The 20,066-nt window shown below is 49.8% G+C and overlaps 1 protein-coding gene across 1 annotated transcript in view; it reads left to right on the top strand.

Moving 5' to 3' along the window:
* Nucleotides 1-11,213, top strand: part of Tti1 (TELO2 interacting protein 1) — a 50,298-nt gene extending 39,085 nt beyond the window's left edge. The window contains exon 8 of the mRNA XM_005329849.5: nucleotides 10,512-11,213. Within this exon, the coding sequence (XP_005329906.1) occupies nucleotides 10,512-10,695 (184 nt within the window). The 3' untranslated portion in view covers nucleotides 10,696-11,213. The remainder of the gene's footprint in view (nucleotides 1-10,511) is intronic.
* The last annotated feature ends 8,853 nt before the right edge of the window (nucleotides 11,214-20,066 follow it).

Raw genomic sequence — 20,066 nt, 5'->3', positions numbered from 1 at the left:
GTTAGGTCCAGGATCAGACTGTGCTCAGTCCCTCGGTGGCGTCTGGCGCCTCTGGGGAGGAGAGAGCAGCCGGGGCACCACTGCAGCGCCCGCTCTGCTTGCTCCCCAGCATTCCATTCAGGCCCTCCCTCTGCAGCAGGGGGGGAGAGGAAGCAGGCTTGATTGCTTCACACACATCGCCTGCAAACTTATTTTGAAGTCAGGGGGAAAATCAGTGTTGTCCTTGATCAAGAGCTGATTTGGCATCTTGATTCAGAAATTAATAAGCTCTCTAAATGGGAGAAGAATCCTGAGACAATAGTAAACTTGGTGTCTGTGAGCTGAATTACTGCCTGAGAGAGGGTGACGGTGGGCTCATTAGTGTGGGGACAATCACACCCGCTGGTACTGATGAGCCGCGTCTCTGAGCAAGGTGGGGTCCCCACCATCCAGCCAGTTTGTCCTTGGTTCTTTTTCCTTCACACTCCACATACATTAGCACGAGTGAAGCCCGTCCCGTCTGCCTTCTTGCATCTCTTAAAACTGCTTCTCTCCTTCTCCAAGCACAGTGTGGGCCAGGCACCATCACCCCTCAGCTGAACAACCACAGAAGCCTCTGTGCTAGTGCCCTGTCTTTATTCTTGCCCCTCCTCTGTATTCTCCACACATCGCCAGTGACATACGCACCCACTCTTTTGGAAGAAGAGAGAACTGTTGTGTGCAGGGAGCCCTGTTGTTGGGGTTTACAAAAAGCCAAGCCTCCCTTAGTATTGAGAAGAACCAGTCAAAGTGCTGTCCAGAGATGACTGGCTCCCTCTGAGCTGGTGCAGTCCCCAGGCAGCTCCTCTGTCTGCTGAAGTCTGAGGGAACCTGTGGGAGCAGGTGCTGCCGGGAGGCCTCCTGCCTTCTGCAAGGAGGTGGATGAGCACTGTGGTCTGTGGGCCCCTCTGGCAGGTGGGGTTAGCACCTGAGGCCGTCATCGTGTTGGAGTGGAGGCAGACTTGGCCGCTGCTCGGAAATCCTTGATGTGTGCACTACAGCCACGTTTCTCCTTCCTCTTGTTTGCTTTTCCTGGCTTCAAAGAATGGCCAAGCCTGTGTTTGCTTTTTTAATTTGTCATATTAAATATAGCCTTTGTGGCAGGCTTTTACGTCCAGGCTGTAAACTCTGGAAATGGAAATTGATCAGGGGGTGGTTGATATAACCAAGGCTGTAAACGCTAAGAACAGAGATGCCATTCTAGTTTAATGCTTTTATCTAGTGAATGTGCCTTGTAAGGAGGGGGCATAAATCTTGGAACTTGGGGGAGGTGGGGGGCGGGGTATACCCTTGCTGCTTGTTACCACCAGGTGTCACTGTTAACTGGAGATGCAAAACAAAAACAAAAAACAACCAGCTCCCCAAAGTTTATCCGGTTAAATAACTTCAATGGATAACGAGCAAATCATATTTAGGGTGTGGGAGGAGGGGTCAGTATACCAGGAGCTGTAAATAAGGCAGAGTCCCTAAGGGTAAGCATTGCATTACAAATAACCAGTAGGATCAGACACACCCTCTTCTCAACCCAGTGCAGAGGCATACTTAACTGATTTTAATTCCCAGGTGGCCCCAGAAGCCTTCAGGGTATGTCCCAGCATGCAGTGGGTCTCCACAGTTCTGTGCCTTTTCTGACCAGGGAACTGTTCCCTTCCATACATGAAAGGAATTTGAGATGAAAGAATATACCCCAAATTTCTGTTTTTCTTTTAAGCCAGTACATGCACTCAGCCAGGCTCAACTCCATTAGAACCATACTCCTTGGGCCAGCCTCTGAACCTCCCTGTCTTGCAGTGAGGTCTTACATCATCCAGTAAGCCTCACCCTGGACTACAAGGAAACAAAACTAGGCAGTACCTATTTTTAAAAAGATTCAGTCCCTGCCCAGCACATTCATGATCGAGGAACAAAACCTTTTGACTGCTTGGTCTCTACCAAGTTCTCCTCCCACCTGCCAACCCCAGAGCCCAGCTAGGGATGCAGGGCACCAACAGGTAGTGACCAGCTGGTGCACCTTCTGGCCAGGCGGGTACTGGATGCTGTGCTGCTGTAGTCCTCCATGTGTTGGAGGAGGGGCATTGCCTTCTCTGCTTCCACTGCCCAGCCACTGTGTATGAGAGCAAAGGCAGCAGTCTTGGAGTTGGACAGACCTAGGTTCAGATCTTACCAGCCTTTGAAGGAATGGCTTAGTCTCCTTGCATTTCATTTCCTTCCTCTGTAGATGGGGAGTGACAGTACCATCCTCTTCATAGGGTCTCCTTGTGGGACACATTGCTTTGACCTATCCAGGAAAGTCCCTCAGTGCTCACTCATTCTGCTTATCACTGAAGAGGCTGTATGTCCCAGGCACTGTTTTAGACACCGACAACAGGATGAAGCCTGTGCCTCACTGTGCCTGTGTTCTGAGGTACTTGCATGCAGGCGCGCACACAGGGCGGGCTATATGTATAAATTTATCAAATTCGTGTTATGTGTAGATTCCACACACACCCACCTGAATGCAGTCACTTGCCAGACTTCTGAGTCTTAACTGAAACCTGAGCAGGGGTTTTCACCTCAGAAAGGTCTTTTTCATGTTAATTGTGTCGCGTCTTCCCACCCCCTCTGTGCAAGAGTGGGACAGGTTGGAAGGTTCATTTACTGACTGACTTCCCTGCTCTCTTTCTAACAGTAGGATCCCCACCCATCAAAGAACCAGCGGTGCCTTCAAACCCTGGACAAATACAGACTGGCACAGGCTCGTCCATTTCATCCCCGTCAGAGCCCAGCTTCTGTCTTCACCCACACGTAGGCCTATTATATTTGAACAGATCAGGAGCCACAGAGGTGATCCGTTAGCTCAGCCGAGCTTGGAATGAGTGGCTTATTCCCTTAAATGGTGTGGGCAGTTTGTTTGACGTTGGGCTACAGAACTGTTTCCCCTTCAGATTGCACCCAGCATGGAAATGAGGGCACTTCTAATATTTTTCCTTTTGACACTTGATTAATAGTTGACAAATCCAGACCCAAGTAGTTGGCTTTCCTATTATCCATCTTTTGACAGGCTTTCCTGCTTTTCTCTTCAAGGCCCATTGTTCTAAAAATACACTCAGATCTGAGGCTGTTCGCTGTGCATATATAGGCCTGATTTCATGGTGTCAGAGAGAAGAGACATCTGCCATGCAGATTACAAACAAAGTGGGTTGCTGGGTTTCAGATCTGAAGGCAGGGACCTCGGTGCTGCTTTAATCAGATGCTACCAGTCCTGTCCCTGCTTCCTCGGGGTTGTCATGTGACTGATAATCGACCGCCCAGTGGGGTGTATTTGCAGATGTACATGCAGTGCTGGGTCAGGAACAGGATGCCCTTGATGGCAGATCTTGCCTGCCGGCTGTGCTGCCTTCACAAAGTGGATTGCAGTTATCAAAAGCCTGGGCAGACCACAGGGTAGCCATTTTGCCCGTCTGTCGTCTGTCTTGAACACCTAAGAGGCTGTCACGAATGTGATAATCTCAGTACCAAGCAAAGTAGCCAGGGAAATGGCCCAAGTGTCTTACTATGTGAGCATTTATTTCAAAGATTGGTGGGAGGTGCTGAGGTTGAACCCAGGGTGTGAGACACACGCTCCAGCACTGAGCTGCACGCCAGACATACAGTAAATGCAGCCTGCGCAGTCACTACTGCCTCTTAGGTGCTCAAGACAGACCATTTTTATTGGATCTCTTATTTTGAGCCAAGCACTGTGCTGAGAGTTGAAGATTTCAGAGATGAATACCAAGTTAGAGCTGGCCTCACATTGCTGTTCACTCCAAGTATCAGCTTTCTCGTCTACAAGACTGAAGTAATCCTACCTATTGTTTTCTACCTAATACAATTATTATAAGGTTCAGTAAAGTCATGTATATTCATTTTTCAACACAAGAAATAATACCACAGTGAAAAGTCAATAATAGTAGTTGTTAAACATTATTTAAACTTTCTCCTTAATTCCGAAAATGACTTTGGGGCGTCTTATAAACTAAGTGTATGCAGTAAAGAAAAAAGGAAACAAGCAAAGGACTTTTTTAAAAGGAAAAACAAGAAGAGCAAAAGCAAGGTAAAGCCAGAGTCAAGGTGGATGTGTGAAATGCAGAACTTGAAGTGGCTCTGCGATCCCTAACAGACACCGAGGGAGGAAATGTCATCTCTTTTGCAACTTCCAGTGAACACTGGCAGAAGAGCTTAGAAAAAGAAAGCTCAGTAAGCAGCACAGCTGTCCTTGTTACTGAACCTTAAGAAAATGCCTTCATGGTCATCTGGGAAGAGCACAGGGCGCCATTGTGACTAATGTCCTCAGCATCCTTGCAGTAAATACAGAAGGGCGCTTCCAAGAGCCATTTCTTAAGGCATCTTAAGACTTTGCACCAAAACCCAGCTGATAGGAAAACGTTTCTGAGAGGAGGGGGCAAAATATGTAAGCTGCTACCCAGACACCCGTGTGTGCAGGAAGGCCAGGAAGCCACTGGGGCCTGAGCGCAGCCAGCCAGTGCCAAGCCCGGGTCTGTCAGCACAGGAGGCTGCTTTGAAATCAGTGCCCAGCAGCAGCACCATGGGGTCAGGCTGGGAAGCCTGGAGGTTAGGGAGCTGACCAGATCTAAGGGGCTGCTTTTAAATCCAGCCCAGTGGAATTTAAACCCTTCTAGGCTCTGGCTTAGTCAATTGTCTGTAACAGATTGGGCCTCTCAGTGCCATATCCTTTTAAATATGCACAAGGCAATGGAGTCATTCCACTGCATTTATGACACTTTGTCTTGTGGTACTTTCAGGGCACAATTAGCATCATACACTTCTATTGGTATTTGTAGTTTTAAATCCTGTCCTTGTTGCATTTAAATATTTTTTAATATGGGTCTCTGTGTGAGTATGCGTGTTGGAGTTAGATCGATAGATGAATGATTTTGAACACGTAAATATAGTTAAGTCTAAAGAGTATGTATAGCTGCAGAGGTAATTGGTAGTATTTATTTGGAAAGTAAATCGTTGCTTCCAGTCATAATCCTCCATTTCCAACATTTAGAAACAAAAAACGACCTCCGTGCAGGGGAAGATAGCTAAATTGAATAGCAAGAAAGGACAGGCTTGAAATACTGGTTAACCAATGAACCGAGACCCATTAGAGTAAATTACTGAGTGTGGAAACATAGCCCCACCGCTTGCTGGCTAGGACACGTAGGCACCCTGAGCATCCATTTGTTTAAATAGCAACACAGAGCCTCATTTGCAGCATCAGCGTGCACAGAGTAATGGGAGAAGAGGTGGCCAGAGAAAGAGGGCGTGGAGGCTGTTCTGCCAGCACAGGAATGACAGGCGCGCTGGAGTAGCACTGTGGCCTTGCCTTGCGTTTCTTTCCTGATCACACTTACTTGTGCCGGTATAGAGATAGCCTTGTGTCAGGTTCCTAAGGAGACAGCCCTAAGTAACTTCTTTAGAAGCCCCAAATAAATAAATAAATAAACAGATCACAGAGCTGCAAGTTCTTTACCACTGGCATTTACCCTGACAGCTCATGAGAGCATTTTATAAATCCAGAAAGAGACAAGGAACAGCGGACCCCTCAAGCAAGTAATTGACAGAGAAAGAATAGCCTGCTGCCCGGGAGAGCCGGAAGCCCCACGTTTCAGTTACAGTTTATTTAGCCTTGCTGGGCCTTGATTGGCTGGTGGTTTTCTAGAGTTCCCTTTGAGCAGATGTTGTCTAGACAGAAATGGTGAGGACACACTTTGTACTATGTGCTTCTGCAGCAAGGGGATTTCTGTTTGGTGTCGCCATGTTGTGGGAAGGGGTACAACCCAGCCCTCATGATGGAGAACTGCTGTTGATCTCAGAGCTGGAAAGCACCTTAGCACTCGTGTAATCCACACCTCTCTTTATATGGGAGCCGTGTCCCTCCTCAGAAATCCTTCCCTGGCCCCACCCACATGCTTCCTAGGATGCCCCTCGCCATATTGCGACATGGGCCTCTGTGATCGTCTGCCTTCCCAGCCAGACAGGTCTGTGAGACCAGAGCCTCTGTCTTTCCATCTTTGTATCTTAAGCCCTGGCACAGAGCCTGGGCTGGACCAGGTGCTAGTAAATATTTGATGAACCATGAAGCGATAAGACCCAAACCCAGCTGTGGATTCCAGGAGCACATTCCCCACCTCCGCAGGCCCCTCACCCCAGCTTGTTCCCTCTGAGCACCCCAATACCATCCTGAAGGAATGAGCAGCTTCTGTTGTTTGGGCATCTGGAGTTTATTAGGGACTTATTGATACCCGTCAATTGTAGATGGGGCTGAAGTGCAGGGAAATGGCTGCCTGCATGAAGTGAAATTCAATAAAACCGCATTTTAAGTGAAAAATCAGTATAAACACCAGGCTTCTTTGCCATGGAAACAGAGGTTGCTTAGAAACTGCCTAACGGCGAGTTCTAAATTTTTTAAAGTCAAGTTATCATTTAAGCTACACGGCCCTACAGGTTATTGAGAGATAATCACTGGCCTCGGGACACGTGGAGGCATGAGGCTCAGCTGAGCGCCTCCCTGTGCTCAGGGGACCAGGTAATCTCTTGATAACTGTGCTCCCCAGAGCCACTCATTTGGGCCTGGGGGAAGGAGAAAGAAATTTTTGTTCATCAGTTAAATAGTGTACATATATTTTTTAAAAGTGTTTCTCTTTGACTTTGAAAAAAGATGGAACTGGTCATTTTGGCATGTTCAACAGACATCTCTGCCACATCTCGAGACATATTGGAACAGTTCCCAGGTTATTACCCCAGTCACTTCAAAGCAGAGGTCCTGCCTTTGTCTTCTGACTTTCAGTTATGTAGAACTGGCCTCCCAGGACTTCAGCTTTTGCTTTGGGCTCTTCACTCTGAGAGTCCCCTCTTCCCAGCTCAGGCTGGCCAGGAACTGGCCTCAGAACAAAATGGGAGCCGAGTTTGGGACAAAGCCTGGCTTCTGAGTGCTCAGACCAGACCTCTTGGTCCTCAGGCTCAGCTCCCAGGAGTTAAAGCCAAACAGGGTCCTGGTTCAGAATTTGTCGGTGTTTAGAGTTCGGCAGGCCGCGCGCCTCTCACCCAGCAAGAGCGCAGCTGCGCCTGCCAGCCATCTGCCTGCATGGCACAGTGTTTGCGCCCCACCTCAGGCATGTGGAGGGCAGAGAGTCCTGCGTTTGTTTCTTCCTAAAAATAATAGGTGAAGTTAGAACCCCATTGGCTAAGAATCAGGACCCCCACCAAGGCAGCCTGGCGGGGTTATGAGTGAGACAAAAGACAAATGCTTTGCCCTTTTCAGAGTGTCTGAGAGGTACCCGTGGTGTGGCAGTGCTGCTGTAGTTGGTAGTGATAATTATTCCTTAGACACACACACAGTCTTCTCTCTCTCTGGAAAGAATGGTGTTTTCATTATACACTTCAAAGTGTTTCCCTGCACCTCTCCTCAGAGTCTCAGAATAAACCTGTGGGGAGGGTGGGCCGGGTGTGGCCATCCTCCTTTGGAAGAAGAAGAAGCAGGTTCAGAAGGCTAAGTAATCTGCTCCAAGCCTCAGAGGTGGGGGAAGGAGCTTGAGTTGTTGCCTGCCATTCTGGAGCAAAGAAATGAGACCCAAAACAATTCTTCCAAGAGTTGGGCTCTTAAGGAATAAAAAAAGGTGAACTTGGCACACACTTTTTCTTTGCTTCCTGTTAGCATTTTATTTGGAGATCTCTCAGAGAGAGGCTTCTTGCCATTTCCTTTTCTGCCAAAGAATACAACATCCCATTTAACATTTTCAAAAGGGCTCAGAAAGTGAGCATTGCCACCTTTTCATGCCACATGAGTCAGAGGGCACTGTGACTGAACTGGGCAGTGGCACCGGGCATTGCCACTGCCACTGTTGCTGCTGCGTTGCTGGGTGTTGCCCAGATACAAACAGTCCTGGAAGCGGAGTGCCACCCAGAGCTGGAGAAGGGGTTCCAGTTCTTGAAGGGGGAAAAAAAAATGCATTTAGAATGCATTTGCATTCTAACAGTCTTTGGCACCAGGGAAAACCGTCTACTGTGTCACGTGTAAATAGAAATCTGCCTCTTGTTTGGGGTGCGTTTTTTTCATCATTTCCCTTGCCACTCTAATTATCAAAGATATTTTTGTTTTTAAACAAAAATTGTCTCCCACGCAGGCCCCATCTCCTTTCTGCGGTGAAGTGGAAACAATGAATTAGAATATTCTAATCACTTCTCCAGCAAACAGTGTGCAGGTTATAAACACACGATTATCCTAAGCACAGGAAACTAAGATTGTTGGGGCACAGAACAGGCGGGGGAAATGTTTGAAGTGCCCCCTCGCCTCCCTGCGTGACTCCCTTAGTAACCTCCTTCACATCTGTCTGTCAGGCCCAGGGGAGGAAGCAAAACTGGCTTCAGAAAATAAGACCCAAATCCCCTAAGGGCACAGGTTTTTCAGATTAATAAAATTTAGAACCAAAAATTTACTTTTGGCTGACCAGCATTTAATTTCTGATTTGATGCTCAAAAAGGATGCTAGGGGCTCCCAAGAGTAACTGTCAAGAACAAAATGGGGAGGGGGAAGTAAAATACCATCCATCAAATGGTACTATGTACAGTTGTCCCTTAGTATGCGTGGGGGTTGGCTCCAGGACCTGCTGCATTTACCAAAATCTAAGGATGCCAAGACCCTTGTATAAAATGGCACAGTGTCTACATAAATCCCGCACACATTCTCTCCCTTACCTTACATCATCTCCTGATGACTCACAACACCTAGCACCGTGTGAGTGCTGTGTGATGGTTGCTATACTCTATCGTTTAGGGAATGGTGATGAGGAAGAAAGGCCTTACATGTTCAGCATGGACACCATGTTTTTTTCCAAATAGTTTCAATCCGGGCCGAGTGTAGTTTTAGTGGTGAGGGGGGTTCACGTGTTAGGGCTTGATCTCTGTTTCCTACTTCATCGAAACCTTGAAGAAATGAGGATACCAAGTCCAAGACAAGTGTGATTTCCTGCACCTCCGTAGCTAGTGATGTCATAGCATGAACCCTGTTAATATTTTTTACTTTTATATATATCTATATGTATAGATTATTGCATAGTACTGGGGGTTGAACCCAGGGGTGCTTTACCACTGACTTATACCCCACCCCTTTTTATTGTTTATTTTGAGATAGGGCCTCACTAAGTTGCCCAGGTTGGTCTTGAACTTGTGATCCTCCTGCCTCAGCCTCCTGAGTCACTGGGATCACAGGTGTGCACCACCATGCCTGGCCCCTTATACCTTTCCTGATGATAAGCAACTAATTTCTCCTTCATATCCTTTCACAGGATGTAAATATTCCAGAGAAGGATGTCACCTTAAGTCTTTAGTGAGCCACCAAATAAGCCAAGGTCACATGAAAACGAGGACCTGTTTAATCATTGAATGTTTACTGAATGCTTATCATGGGCCATGCCAGGTGTCCAGGAATAGCAGCAAGCAAAATGGCCAAGGTCCTTGCCCTTGAGGAGCTTACACTGTGAGGAAGGGAAATGGTCAGACAAGCCGCTAGCATGTATGGGAAGGGGCAGCCACCTGGACAGAGCAGGACAGCAGTCCCACTAGCAGGGGATGCACGGGCTGAGGCAGCAGGCCAGCAGGGAGGGCCTTATCCTTCCTGGGATTGACCAACCAGACTCCAAGCTGCTGTGGGGGCCTGTTGGCCAGGTGTGTGAGGACTGCCCGCCATAGTGGCCTGGGTTCAACTGATGGTTCAGAAGTAGGAGTTGACCAGATAAGAGGCAAGGGCCACGTAACCTTGTAATCTCATCCTTAGCATTTATGTGGTGGCCCAGGCCCTTGGACACTTGTGTGTAAGTCACAGGCAGGCCTCAGCTGGTCCTGTCCCCAGAAAATAAAGGACCCTTTTCCAGCCTGTGGAGCGCCGCATGATCTTTTGAATCTAATTGCTGTGGGCTCCTCTCCAGGGAGCTCGAGCGTGTGTCGGAACCACCAAGAATCCAGGACTCTTCATGACCAGAGAGGGACCAGCTGTACAACTGAGCAGCAAGACCCTAGAGACAAAGAAGCCCAGAGGCTAGGACAGGAGCCCACTCTGGGTCTGACCCATGTGCTTCCTCTGCGGTCCCCCAACCTGCCCGAGCCCTTGAGGGCTTGTAATGAGGGGTGGGCCCTGTCATTTTTCTTCATTTCAGAATGCCAGCTTTAGACTCCAAAACTCAGCCCGTGTCTTTGCCAAGAGCTTGTTGAGTGTCAACATTGTCTGCTCGGCCTAATTACTATTTTACTCTGTGTCCATGGATATGAAACTGTTTACTTTGATTCCTGTTGGGCTTTGGGACCATCTGATGTCCCTGTCTTAGGAACTAAAGTGGGTTCCTTGTGCTGTTGGAGCATTTGTTATGATCGAGTTCTCAGCTCAGTAAACAGCTGCTGGGGTGAAGGCAGCACCCTACTCCACCATGCGGGCTCCCTCCCAGACTCACCCTCACTCCTGCCTCTCCCCACAGCGTCTTCCTGCACCTGATGAAAGTGGACCCGGACTCCACCTGGCTCCTCCTCAACCAGCTCCACTGCCCTCTGCAGTTCACACCCCCCCACGCCAGCCTGCGCCCTGTGCCGCTGGGCATGGCCTCTGAGCAGCAGAGTCCCTACGCCAGCAACGTGCTGCAGCTGCTCCGGGACCTGCAGTGACCTGCTGCCAGCCAGAAGGTGGGCCAACCCACCCCTGCTGGAGGCGACCATGGTGGCCACAGAGAAGGCCATTGAAGGTGGAGCGGACAGCCAGTCGATTTGTAAGTTGATCAATTACAACTGCCTAAAAATTGGATTGAAGGAAAGTGGCTGGCTGCTGTTCATGTTCCCCACATCGGGTTTTCAGATGACACTGTCGGGCAGCCCTAAGGGCTTAGCACCGCAGCCTACCGCCTCCATGGCCCCATCTGCCTCCCGGTCCCCCCACACACACACACGCAAGCACCCCTAAATACTTAAGGACACTGGCACTCAAGTGCACTGCACGTGTCCTCTGAGCCCCCAAGGGCCGCATTCAGGATCACACATCTAAGACCTTCTGAGTACAGTCCTGCCACAGATGGGTCCCCTCCGTCTGCACACACCACCCTCCTCAAATGATGAGAAGGAACTCGTTTGCTAGACCTAAACTGTTCTTTGGAAGAAAATGAAATAAAGGCATTTCTTGGATGAAAGGATGATCTAGAGCTCACTTTGAAGTTCATTATTTAAGTTGGGTGGTGTTTTTTTGTGGGGGAGTGGTAAGAGTTCACATTCTTGGGTGGCTAGTACAGAACCATGGGGTCAAGTCCAAGCAGTGCAAAGCCAAACAGTAGAAAGGTCCCCTCCCCAAGGCCACCACTCAGGACGGTTCTGTGCGTGTTAAGTGAGAGATTCATTTCTTAATTTTTTACTGTGAGTGATAGTACACAGACAGACGCCCACGGGTGCCTTCACTGGTTACCAGCACGTGGCCGGTCCTGCTCCACCTACTGCGGCCCACTTACCCACCACCATGACACCCTCAGTTATTTTCAAGCAAATCCCAGCTGTCTAGACTTTTGAAATGTATAACTACAATACCATTATCATAAAAAAATTAAGAGCACTTCTTTAATATTGTCAAGTATTCCTCACTCAGTGTCTAAATTTCCCGGCAGGTTTGAATCTGGATTAAAATAAGTTCTGTATATCCAGTTCTCAATGTGTCCCTTAGTAGAGCTCTCTGGTCCCCTCCACTTCTGTTTCCTCCTCCTTGTAAGTTTTCTGGCGAGGACACAAGGTCAGCTGTCCCAAGCTTTCCCCGAATCTGGATTCACTGACTGCGTGGCAGGGTCCTTTCCCGGGCTCCTCCTGTCTCCTGTGTTTCCTGTAAGTTGGGAGGAGAGCAAGACTCCTGCCTGGGTTTGATGTTGTCCTCTTGGCTTGTTTTCTGGACTAGACCTCCAGCGCTGGCCTTCCTCATTGCCATCAGGAGGTCTGGAACATCTCGTTTCTTCCCATGGTTCCAGTTTCTTCCTTTCGTTCCTCAACCGTGAGGTAACCTGGAGCTACTGTTTATTAGAAAAGGCTAAGAAGATAACTATTGGATTTTTTTGTTTTTTTTCCTAACTGAGGAATTTAACAGATTAAGTAAATTGAGATCCCAACAGGGCTGGGAATGTAACTCAGAAGTAGAGCACTTCCCTAGCATGTGCGAGGCCCCGGGTTCAGGCCCTAGTACCTCAAAAAAGAAATAAAAAATCTCCCCACACACAGGCGCGTGCATGTTGGAAGACCCCAAGGGTGATGAGCATTCCCTCACCAGATGCGTGGGACGCCCTAGTTAGATGACTTGCGTGAGTGACAAGCTCCACAGAAACCCAAAAGGTGATTGGCATGGGCACACCGTGGAGTCAAGGTCCCCAGCCAGTTCTGGAGAGGAGCTCTGATTTGCATATCCCCCTGAGATGGATATGGTAGTGACATATCCATCTCGGGGAGGTGGCAGCAACCAGGAGGGTTCTTCCTCTCTGGGCTTCAGTCATCCAGCTGGAAAAGTAGAGGGATTGGGCCGCAGGTGGTGCTCTCAATCTTTTGGGTCAGGGCCCCTCCAGGCATCTGATGAAATCTGAGGACCTAGTCCCTAGAAACACGCTCCTGCTCCTCTCCCGTCGCCCCCTGGAGGACACTGCATCCTCCAGGCACCATCTCATCTGCTGGGCCTTCTTAGCTGACCTCATAGTTGTATTTGCAATTCCAGAGACTTCACCGTGACCCCCCCTTAAGAGACCCCATGTTAAGAGCCCCACAAGTGCTCACTGCCGTGCAGCTCTGTCGCAGCTTTGAAGTTCAGGGATGACTTCCTCTGGGAAAGGAAGAGAAGTGCCCTCTAATTGATGGGATCGTAAAAGGATTCAGCGCTGCTCCTAACTCCACCGGGGACACAAAGCAATAGGCTAACTCAATCTCTAATGGCAGATGAGAAAACGATCACCACATAGCTGCTCCCTGCAAGATTTAAGTGGCCTACCTTTCCAGAGTGGCGGGGAGTGGCAGGCCACAGTGGTTCTCAGAGGCAGGGGCAGACGTGCAGGCACATCTGGATAAACCTGGGCCCTGCCTGGAAAGCTCTCTGGGAGATCATGAGCGTTGGAGGGTTAGCCATGGTCTTCCAAAATCCCACCTCTTCTTCAAAGAGTGAAGATACACTGAGCTGAGCTGCTTTCCGATTTATGCAGGCAGATTGTTGCTCTTGATTAAAAAAAAAAAAAAACTAATTAGAGCACCTCTTCTGTTATTATTATATTCAGGCAACTTTAATTTTGAACCTGTCCAGCTGACTCAGAGTAGAGTCCTTGTTAACATGGACATCACCGAGTGACCCTTCCCCTCTGTTGCAAATTGCGGGGCAGTGAGGGCTTCTCCTTCCCTTCAGGGGGCACCAGCACAGCTGTGGCTGGACTTTGGGTAGAAACAGGCAGAACCTGAAAGACCTTGAATTCTGCAGGCAGAGGAGGACGCGTGGAGGATTCTGGAAAATGTAGAGCCGGATCCAGGGAGGAGTCGGGAGTTCATCAGAACTGGATTTGATTTCTGAGTACCTCTGAGTCACAGTGTGACCTTGGGCAAGTCATCTTCTTTTTTGTAATATTTTTTTTAATTATAGATGGATACAATACCTTTTTTTTGTTTATTTATATGTGGTGCCCAGGATCAAACCTAGTTCCTCATATGCAAGGCAAGTGCCCTACCACTGACCACAACCCCAGCCCCCAGTCATCTTCTCCTGAGCTTCATTCTCATCTCTGAAGGGGACCTGCTGCCTCTGCCTCTTTGGGCAGCTACATCTGGAGTAACGTTCATAGAGCATCCATCCGGGTGCCTGGGGCTCCCACCACCCTCTCCACTTGCTTCCCAGCCCATAGTCCATGGCTTTATTAAGGATGCCCCTCCAGACAGTTTAGCTGAGTGAGTTTATGGTTAACTTTCAGCATGAACTGCCCCAGAACTAAAGGGAGCCCCAGAAATCTTCTAGGAGGTAGACTTTTCGGCAGTCAGAGACCGAAAGTGTCCAGCCAGAGAAAATAAATATGCTCAAAGGCTTGCACTGCAGCTGCTGGTATCTCTACTTGTCCTCCCGCAGGTGATGGGAGGCCCAATCCAAACTGGCTGGGGCAAAAGAAATGTCTTGCTCATAGAACCAAAGGCCAGCTGGCTCCACCCCCTTCAGCCTGTCTTGATTTCACTTTCCCTGGTGCTCCTTCATTGTCTAGCAGCCCTCTCCTTCAGGTGTCAAGGATGGCCACCAACAGCAGTTCCAGCTTATATTCTGTCCTATTCAACACAGTGGGGACCAGGGGCAGCCCATACACCTGTCATCCCAGCTACTTGGGAAGCTGAGGCATGAGAATGGCAAGTGTGAAGCCAGCCAGGGCAACTTAGCAAGACCTTTATCTCAAAAAATAAACAGGGCTGGAAGGTAGTTTAGTAGTAAAGCATCTCTGGGGTCAACCCCCAGTACCACAAAAATAGATCAATAAATAAAAATAACTAGGAGAGTGTGTGCCTCCTTCTGAGAGCCCAGCTAAAATCTTAGGATTTGTTTTTATCAGCTCAGCCAGTCCTTTGCCCAGCCCCAGATCAAACAGCATCCATCTATAACATGGGCGGGCCAACAGCCCCTTAAGCGGTCAGTAGGGAACCCAGTTAGGCTCCTCTGTCCCAGGTCTCTGGATCACCTTTGACTTTTTTGCAACCTTTTTTAAAAATGTAAAAATCATTCTTAGCTCAAAGGCCTCATGAATATAGGACAAGGGCTTGCTTCCCTCCTCCCCAGCACTGTCACTCACCAGCTTCCGGTCTACAGCATCCTCAGGGACAGGCCTGGAGGCAGGGGGTCAGTTGTCCACATGGTTACCTGTGCAGAAAGGGACAGTGTGGCTTCCCCAACAGGAAGGGATGAATTTGGTTACCAGGAAAAGAGATGCCAGGGTGGGAAGAGGGAAGTCGTCAGGCATTCCCCACCCCACATCAGTGACCTGTGACATGTATGGCCTGGCAGTCTGGGAGGGTGTGATTGGGGTTTCAGGAGCTGAGGCCACATTTGGAGGGAGGCCTTGAATGCCATTCTGATGCCCCAGCCTTAAGGGATGGAGAAGTAGCCTTGGAAGGTTCCTGAACAGGTGAGTAATGTATTGAAAGCGGCATTTTAGGAATATTCATCTCGTGGCAGCCAACGGGAGAAATTGGACGGAAGAGAGACTGGCCATGAAATTGTGTTTCCGAAAGTCCCAGGACGAGAAAATGTTCCTCTTCCATCAACCCCAAACTGTTTGACATGCCGTGGTTCATGAGCAACTTGAGGCACATAAATATGTGCTTTAAAGTTTAAAAGTAAGAAGTGAGATGAATGGAACCTCTGATGAGGCTTCCTCCAGTTCCATCCCGAGCGGGCTGAGCCCTGGAAAGGATTTTGAGCAGCTCCAGCTGTGATGAACAAAGCAGGGTCCCTCTCCCTTTGTGTGGCTCACCCCAGTCCTCCAAGTCGGGCTTGATTGGAAGCCAAGTGCCCGTACTGCCTTTTCCTCCAGAGTAAGGAATAGAGGCCAAATTTCGGAAAATAATTCTGAGTGATGGCGGCCGCTGTCGGGGCGCTGATTGCTTTATAAATGGCATTTTTCTCCGCGCCCCGCCCCCACTCCACCACCACTGAAGTTTGGAGGCAGCGGCTTTTCAAATTACGCTTGGAAAGCAGCCTGATTTCCCACAGGAATCATCTCCTAGATTAGGAGCTGTTCTACCTTTTCCGACAGTTTTGCCCAGAGTACAAAGCCTGTCTGCAAAGGACAAGGCAGGAGCCGGCCCTCCTCGCCCCAAAGCGTCCAGCACCATCCATTTATAAAAATGTCTCAGGCAGCACCAGCATCTGGGCTGCCAGCGGCTGCAGCAGGGAAGGGTTAAAAAGCCCTGGGGAAAAAAAATAGCTGCCGCCACCACCCCCTTCCCTCTTCCCTCCTTATGTCATTTGCCATTCTTTGTGCACAACAGCTCCTGGGTCTCCACCTGCTCCCTCAATGGGACCCTCACGTCCCCAGCTCCCTCCCACACAGGCGGCTCAGAAGTCAGGAGAGCACCTTTCAGAATCTCTGGGGCCCGTTTCCAAGGGAAAAGATGGGGGAGGGGACGGGAAAAGAAGTAGTGAAGAGTCAGGCATTTTTTCTTGAAATAAAACATAGAGACGGACCCCAGCCCACCCCACCCCCATTGGTGCCATCTTCACAACCCCAGCCCGGAGCTCTCATTCCACCCTGCACCCTGCCCCAGGGCCCCGGAGGAGGCCAGAGAAGCCAAAAATAGGAATCAATCTGTGCCATAGCTCACAGATGACCTTGGGCACTGCCTCGGGAGCCTTGGTGGTCCTGTCCGCTAGGTGAAAAGTTTGGACTCCTGAAAGATCTGGGGTTGGCTAATAGTGTTGGCAGGTGTGTAATGGCACACACTCTTTGGAGGCCAATTGGACTCCAAATTGGATTCACACATGCACACAAAGACGCACACGTATAGGCTGTTTGCTGTGACCCTGTTCTTAATTTACAAAAACTCACAAATGTTGCATGTCCTGTGTGTGTCGGGCATTAGGCTTAAAGCCTTATATTAATATCTCAAAGACTGGAAGCCAAATATAGGAACTAACCCAACCCTGGCATTTAACCATCCATCTAGGAGAGATGAACATGGCCCTCCTCTTCCCCCTCCAACCCAGAAATCCCACTGAGCTGTACTGAGGAGCCATGTATCAAAAGCCAGGAAATGTTGCTGGGAACTATTTCCTAAACATAAGTATACAATTAAGAGGAAAGGGAAAGACGGAGGTGGGGAGGACAGGGGGTGGGCTGTTTAATGGCGTTTGGTTCGTCCATGTAACAAATTGCTGCACTGCACTTTTAAAGAATAAAACAGTAAAAGCTATCAGAGTTTTAAATGCACATACATGGACTCAGCAATCCTGCTTTTAGGGATTTACTTGCCCTTGTACAAAGATGATGAATAAGGTGCTTGTGATACATTGTTTGCATTAATAAAAAAAAAAATTGCAGACAACCTCAAAGTCCATCCAGAGAAAACTGGCTAAGGAAGGGCTCCCTAGACGGGTGTAGTGAACCGTGCAGCCTTTCCAAAGAACAAGGTCAACCTAGGAGAGGGGCTCCAAGACCCAGAGGAGAAGGTGGGCAGACAGGTGCTGCTGTTTTCCTGGAGGGGAGGCCCTGTGGGGAATGTTGGGACCCCCTGGTGGCAGCCTCCAGGAGGAGAGCCAATCAACAGTGAGAAGTCTTTTCACAGAGTCCCCTTTTTTCCATATGCACGTGTAACTTAGGAAATATTTTCATTAGAATAGGAGCATTTGAGTCTAATTCTTTTCAAACTTATATTTGGTGGCAGGGGACTATTGTCATCTGGGACCCCTTCCTTAAGCTTTGTATTTCTCAAGAGGAACCAGGGCTGGGGATTGGGGGACAATATGTAATCTAAACAAGCAAAGGGGTCTTGGAGAGGATGCCTCTAGGGGTGGGGGGTGGGGGTGCCCTGTTACACAGGCAGCCACCTGGGCCCCTGTAGGCATGCAGGAAGATGATCTCCCAGCCACTCATCTGAGCCCGAGGGAGGCAGGTCAGGCTTGGAGGCTCCCTGAGTGCCCAAACTGAATGCAGAGCTCTGGGCTCTCTAGGGCCTGTGTGCGGTCCTCTGTCCCGGCTCTGGTCGCAGGAGGAGTATGCGCACCTGCATCGTCAGCACCTTGGACAGGGACACGGCATGCCTCTGTGTCTAGTTGACTTCACACAGGACTGCGCATCCCCTGAGTGACCCAAGACGTTAAGAGCAGAGGTGGGATTCGAGCCTGCAGCTGCCATCACCTGACCAAGTATTACATCAGGGTTCACTGAACAGGACCCACACTCTGCGCATAGGAAACTTCATCCCGACAAGTCCTGTTTTGAGGCTTCCTAGGAGCCAGCCCCTGAGACCAAAAGAGATAAATGTTGCCTCCCAGGAGCTGGGCCAGAGAAGAACCAAACAAGATGGGAAGGCAGCAATGGCAGTCTGCACTGGGAGGAGGACGGGCAGCAGCCTGGAGTGAGGACTCTGAACCCTGGCCCTGCTGTGTGACTTTGATGAAATGGGAGTAAAAACGGTGCCTTGTGACATGCTGAGAGCCTGACGGACAGAGCTGGCCTCCGGGGCTGCCTCGGTGATGTGCAGAGACACAAGGAAAGCCCAGAGGTGGGAGTGGAAGGACTCTGGAGGCCTCGTGGAGGAGAGGCCCTGGAACTCGCACTGCCGCCTTTGCCCATCAGGTACAAAGGGAGGGACCCCGGTGGGCAGAGGGCACAGTGGGAGGAACAGGTTCCCCGTGTTGAGGTGACGAGGAGGAGGAGCAGGGCGAGGCTCGGGAGGGAGGACAGTGGGCCTGGCTCTGCTTCTGCCGGGCGCTCCCTGGGAGCCCGGGGTCGATGGTGGACTCACCGTGGGCAGTGTCCTGGGGTGTCTTCTTCAGGGCTCTGTTAGACAGGACTTGGGACCTGGTTCTTCCATCTGCCACACTTACCAGCTCTGTGACCTCTGACAAGTCAGTTTTCTCACCTGTGAGTTGGGGGCAATAACACACGCTCACCCCCATAAAATGGCTACCGATGGTTTACCACATGCAAAGGACTGTGCCTTTGGCCAGTGTTTGTCACTCAGATGAAGACAGCTGTTCTGTTCCTGCAGCGTCGGGTCCCTGGGAGCCCTCAGGAAGGGAAGACCCACCCAGGGGTGCACAGCATGGGAAAGGACCATTTCTCCCTCGAGAATCAGACTCAGCTTCCCAGAAGGGGCTGGGCATGGAGGGGGCCAGGCGTGGGCGGGCGCCAAGCCTTGGGCGATCGCGGCTGCCTCGCCACCTCGCTCTTCCTCCCAATGAAGGAGCAGCTTCCAGGCAAGTGTGAGCACAGCCTGGCCTGAGTGCACCCTCCAAATGTGGGCTGCTCAGGGGGCGAGAGGGGCCGCCCTGCTAATGAGCTAGAGATCAAGGAGTGGACAGACTACTGTCAGGCCTGCCGGCAGCTACAGTCTCAAATTAGGGCTGTCCCGGAGGATGCCACAAGGTCTGAGCCGGTCATCCTACTGCACAGTTCTCTCTGACCTTTGCGACCAGCCATGACATTGAATATTTTGTCCATTTTACAGGAGCAGAAACTGAGCACAGAGAGCCGGAGGGGCAGGTTCCTGAGGTCTGAGGGGCAGGTTCCTGAGTTCCTGCTGAGGGACCACTGGGGTCCCAGCCCAGGGGATTTCCAGCTGGTGAGCAGCGGCTTTGCAAGTCTACCAAAGAGGGGTGTCCCTGAGATCACACTCCAGTGTGGGAGGCCAGACTTCCCCAGAAACATTTTCATTTACTAATGGGTTTAATGAGTTCAGAACTTCCTGTTTTAAACAAACAAGTGATTAGCATTGACTATAGACAGTGAAAATGGATCCTAATGAATTGCTAATTAGCCGCCTCCTCTTCCTAGGCTCTTTAGCTGGTAAATTTTCTCTCTGGCCATTGGGGGCCCTCATTTATCAGAGTAGAATTCATTCTTTTATTCATTTATCCACTCGACAGACATTTCCTGAACACCTACTGTGTGTTACACCAGCCAGATCCCTTCCTCGGGGTCTGATGAGGAAGAGAGCATTCATCAGCCCCAAACACAGTGACACACTTACAGGACAGGGAGAAGGGACTTGATCTTGTTCTGGGGTGGAGATGAGCCCATCTAGAGGATGGTGCATTTGAAATAAGATTTGAAGAATGTGGAGAATTTAACTAGATGAAGGGGGAAGGAAAGGAGTAGAAGAGAAATTCAGACATCCAGCACAGCATGTGCAAAGGTCCTGCTGTAGGAGAGAGCAGCCTGAGTCTGAGGAATGAGAAAGAGGCCAGTGGGAGAGCTGTGCAATGGGGGGTGGGGGTGTTGGGGTGTAATAAAGCGGCAGATGGGGCATGTTGGCCTTCATGCTTTGTCACTGAAGGGACTGAGTGCCCC

This window comes from Ictidomys tridecemlineatus, chromosome 5 (genome assembly GCF_052094955.1).
Source record: "Ictidomys tridecemlineatus isolate mIctTri1 chromosome 5, mIctTri1.hap1, whole genome shotgun sequence".
NCBI lineage: Eukaryota > Metazoa > Chordata > Mammalia > Rodentia > Sciuridae > Ictidomys > Ictidomys tridecemlineatus.
This window is presented reverse-complemented; position numbering and strand designations above follow the sequence as displayed.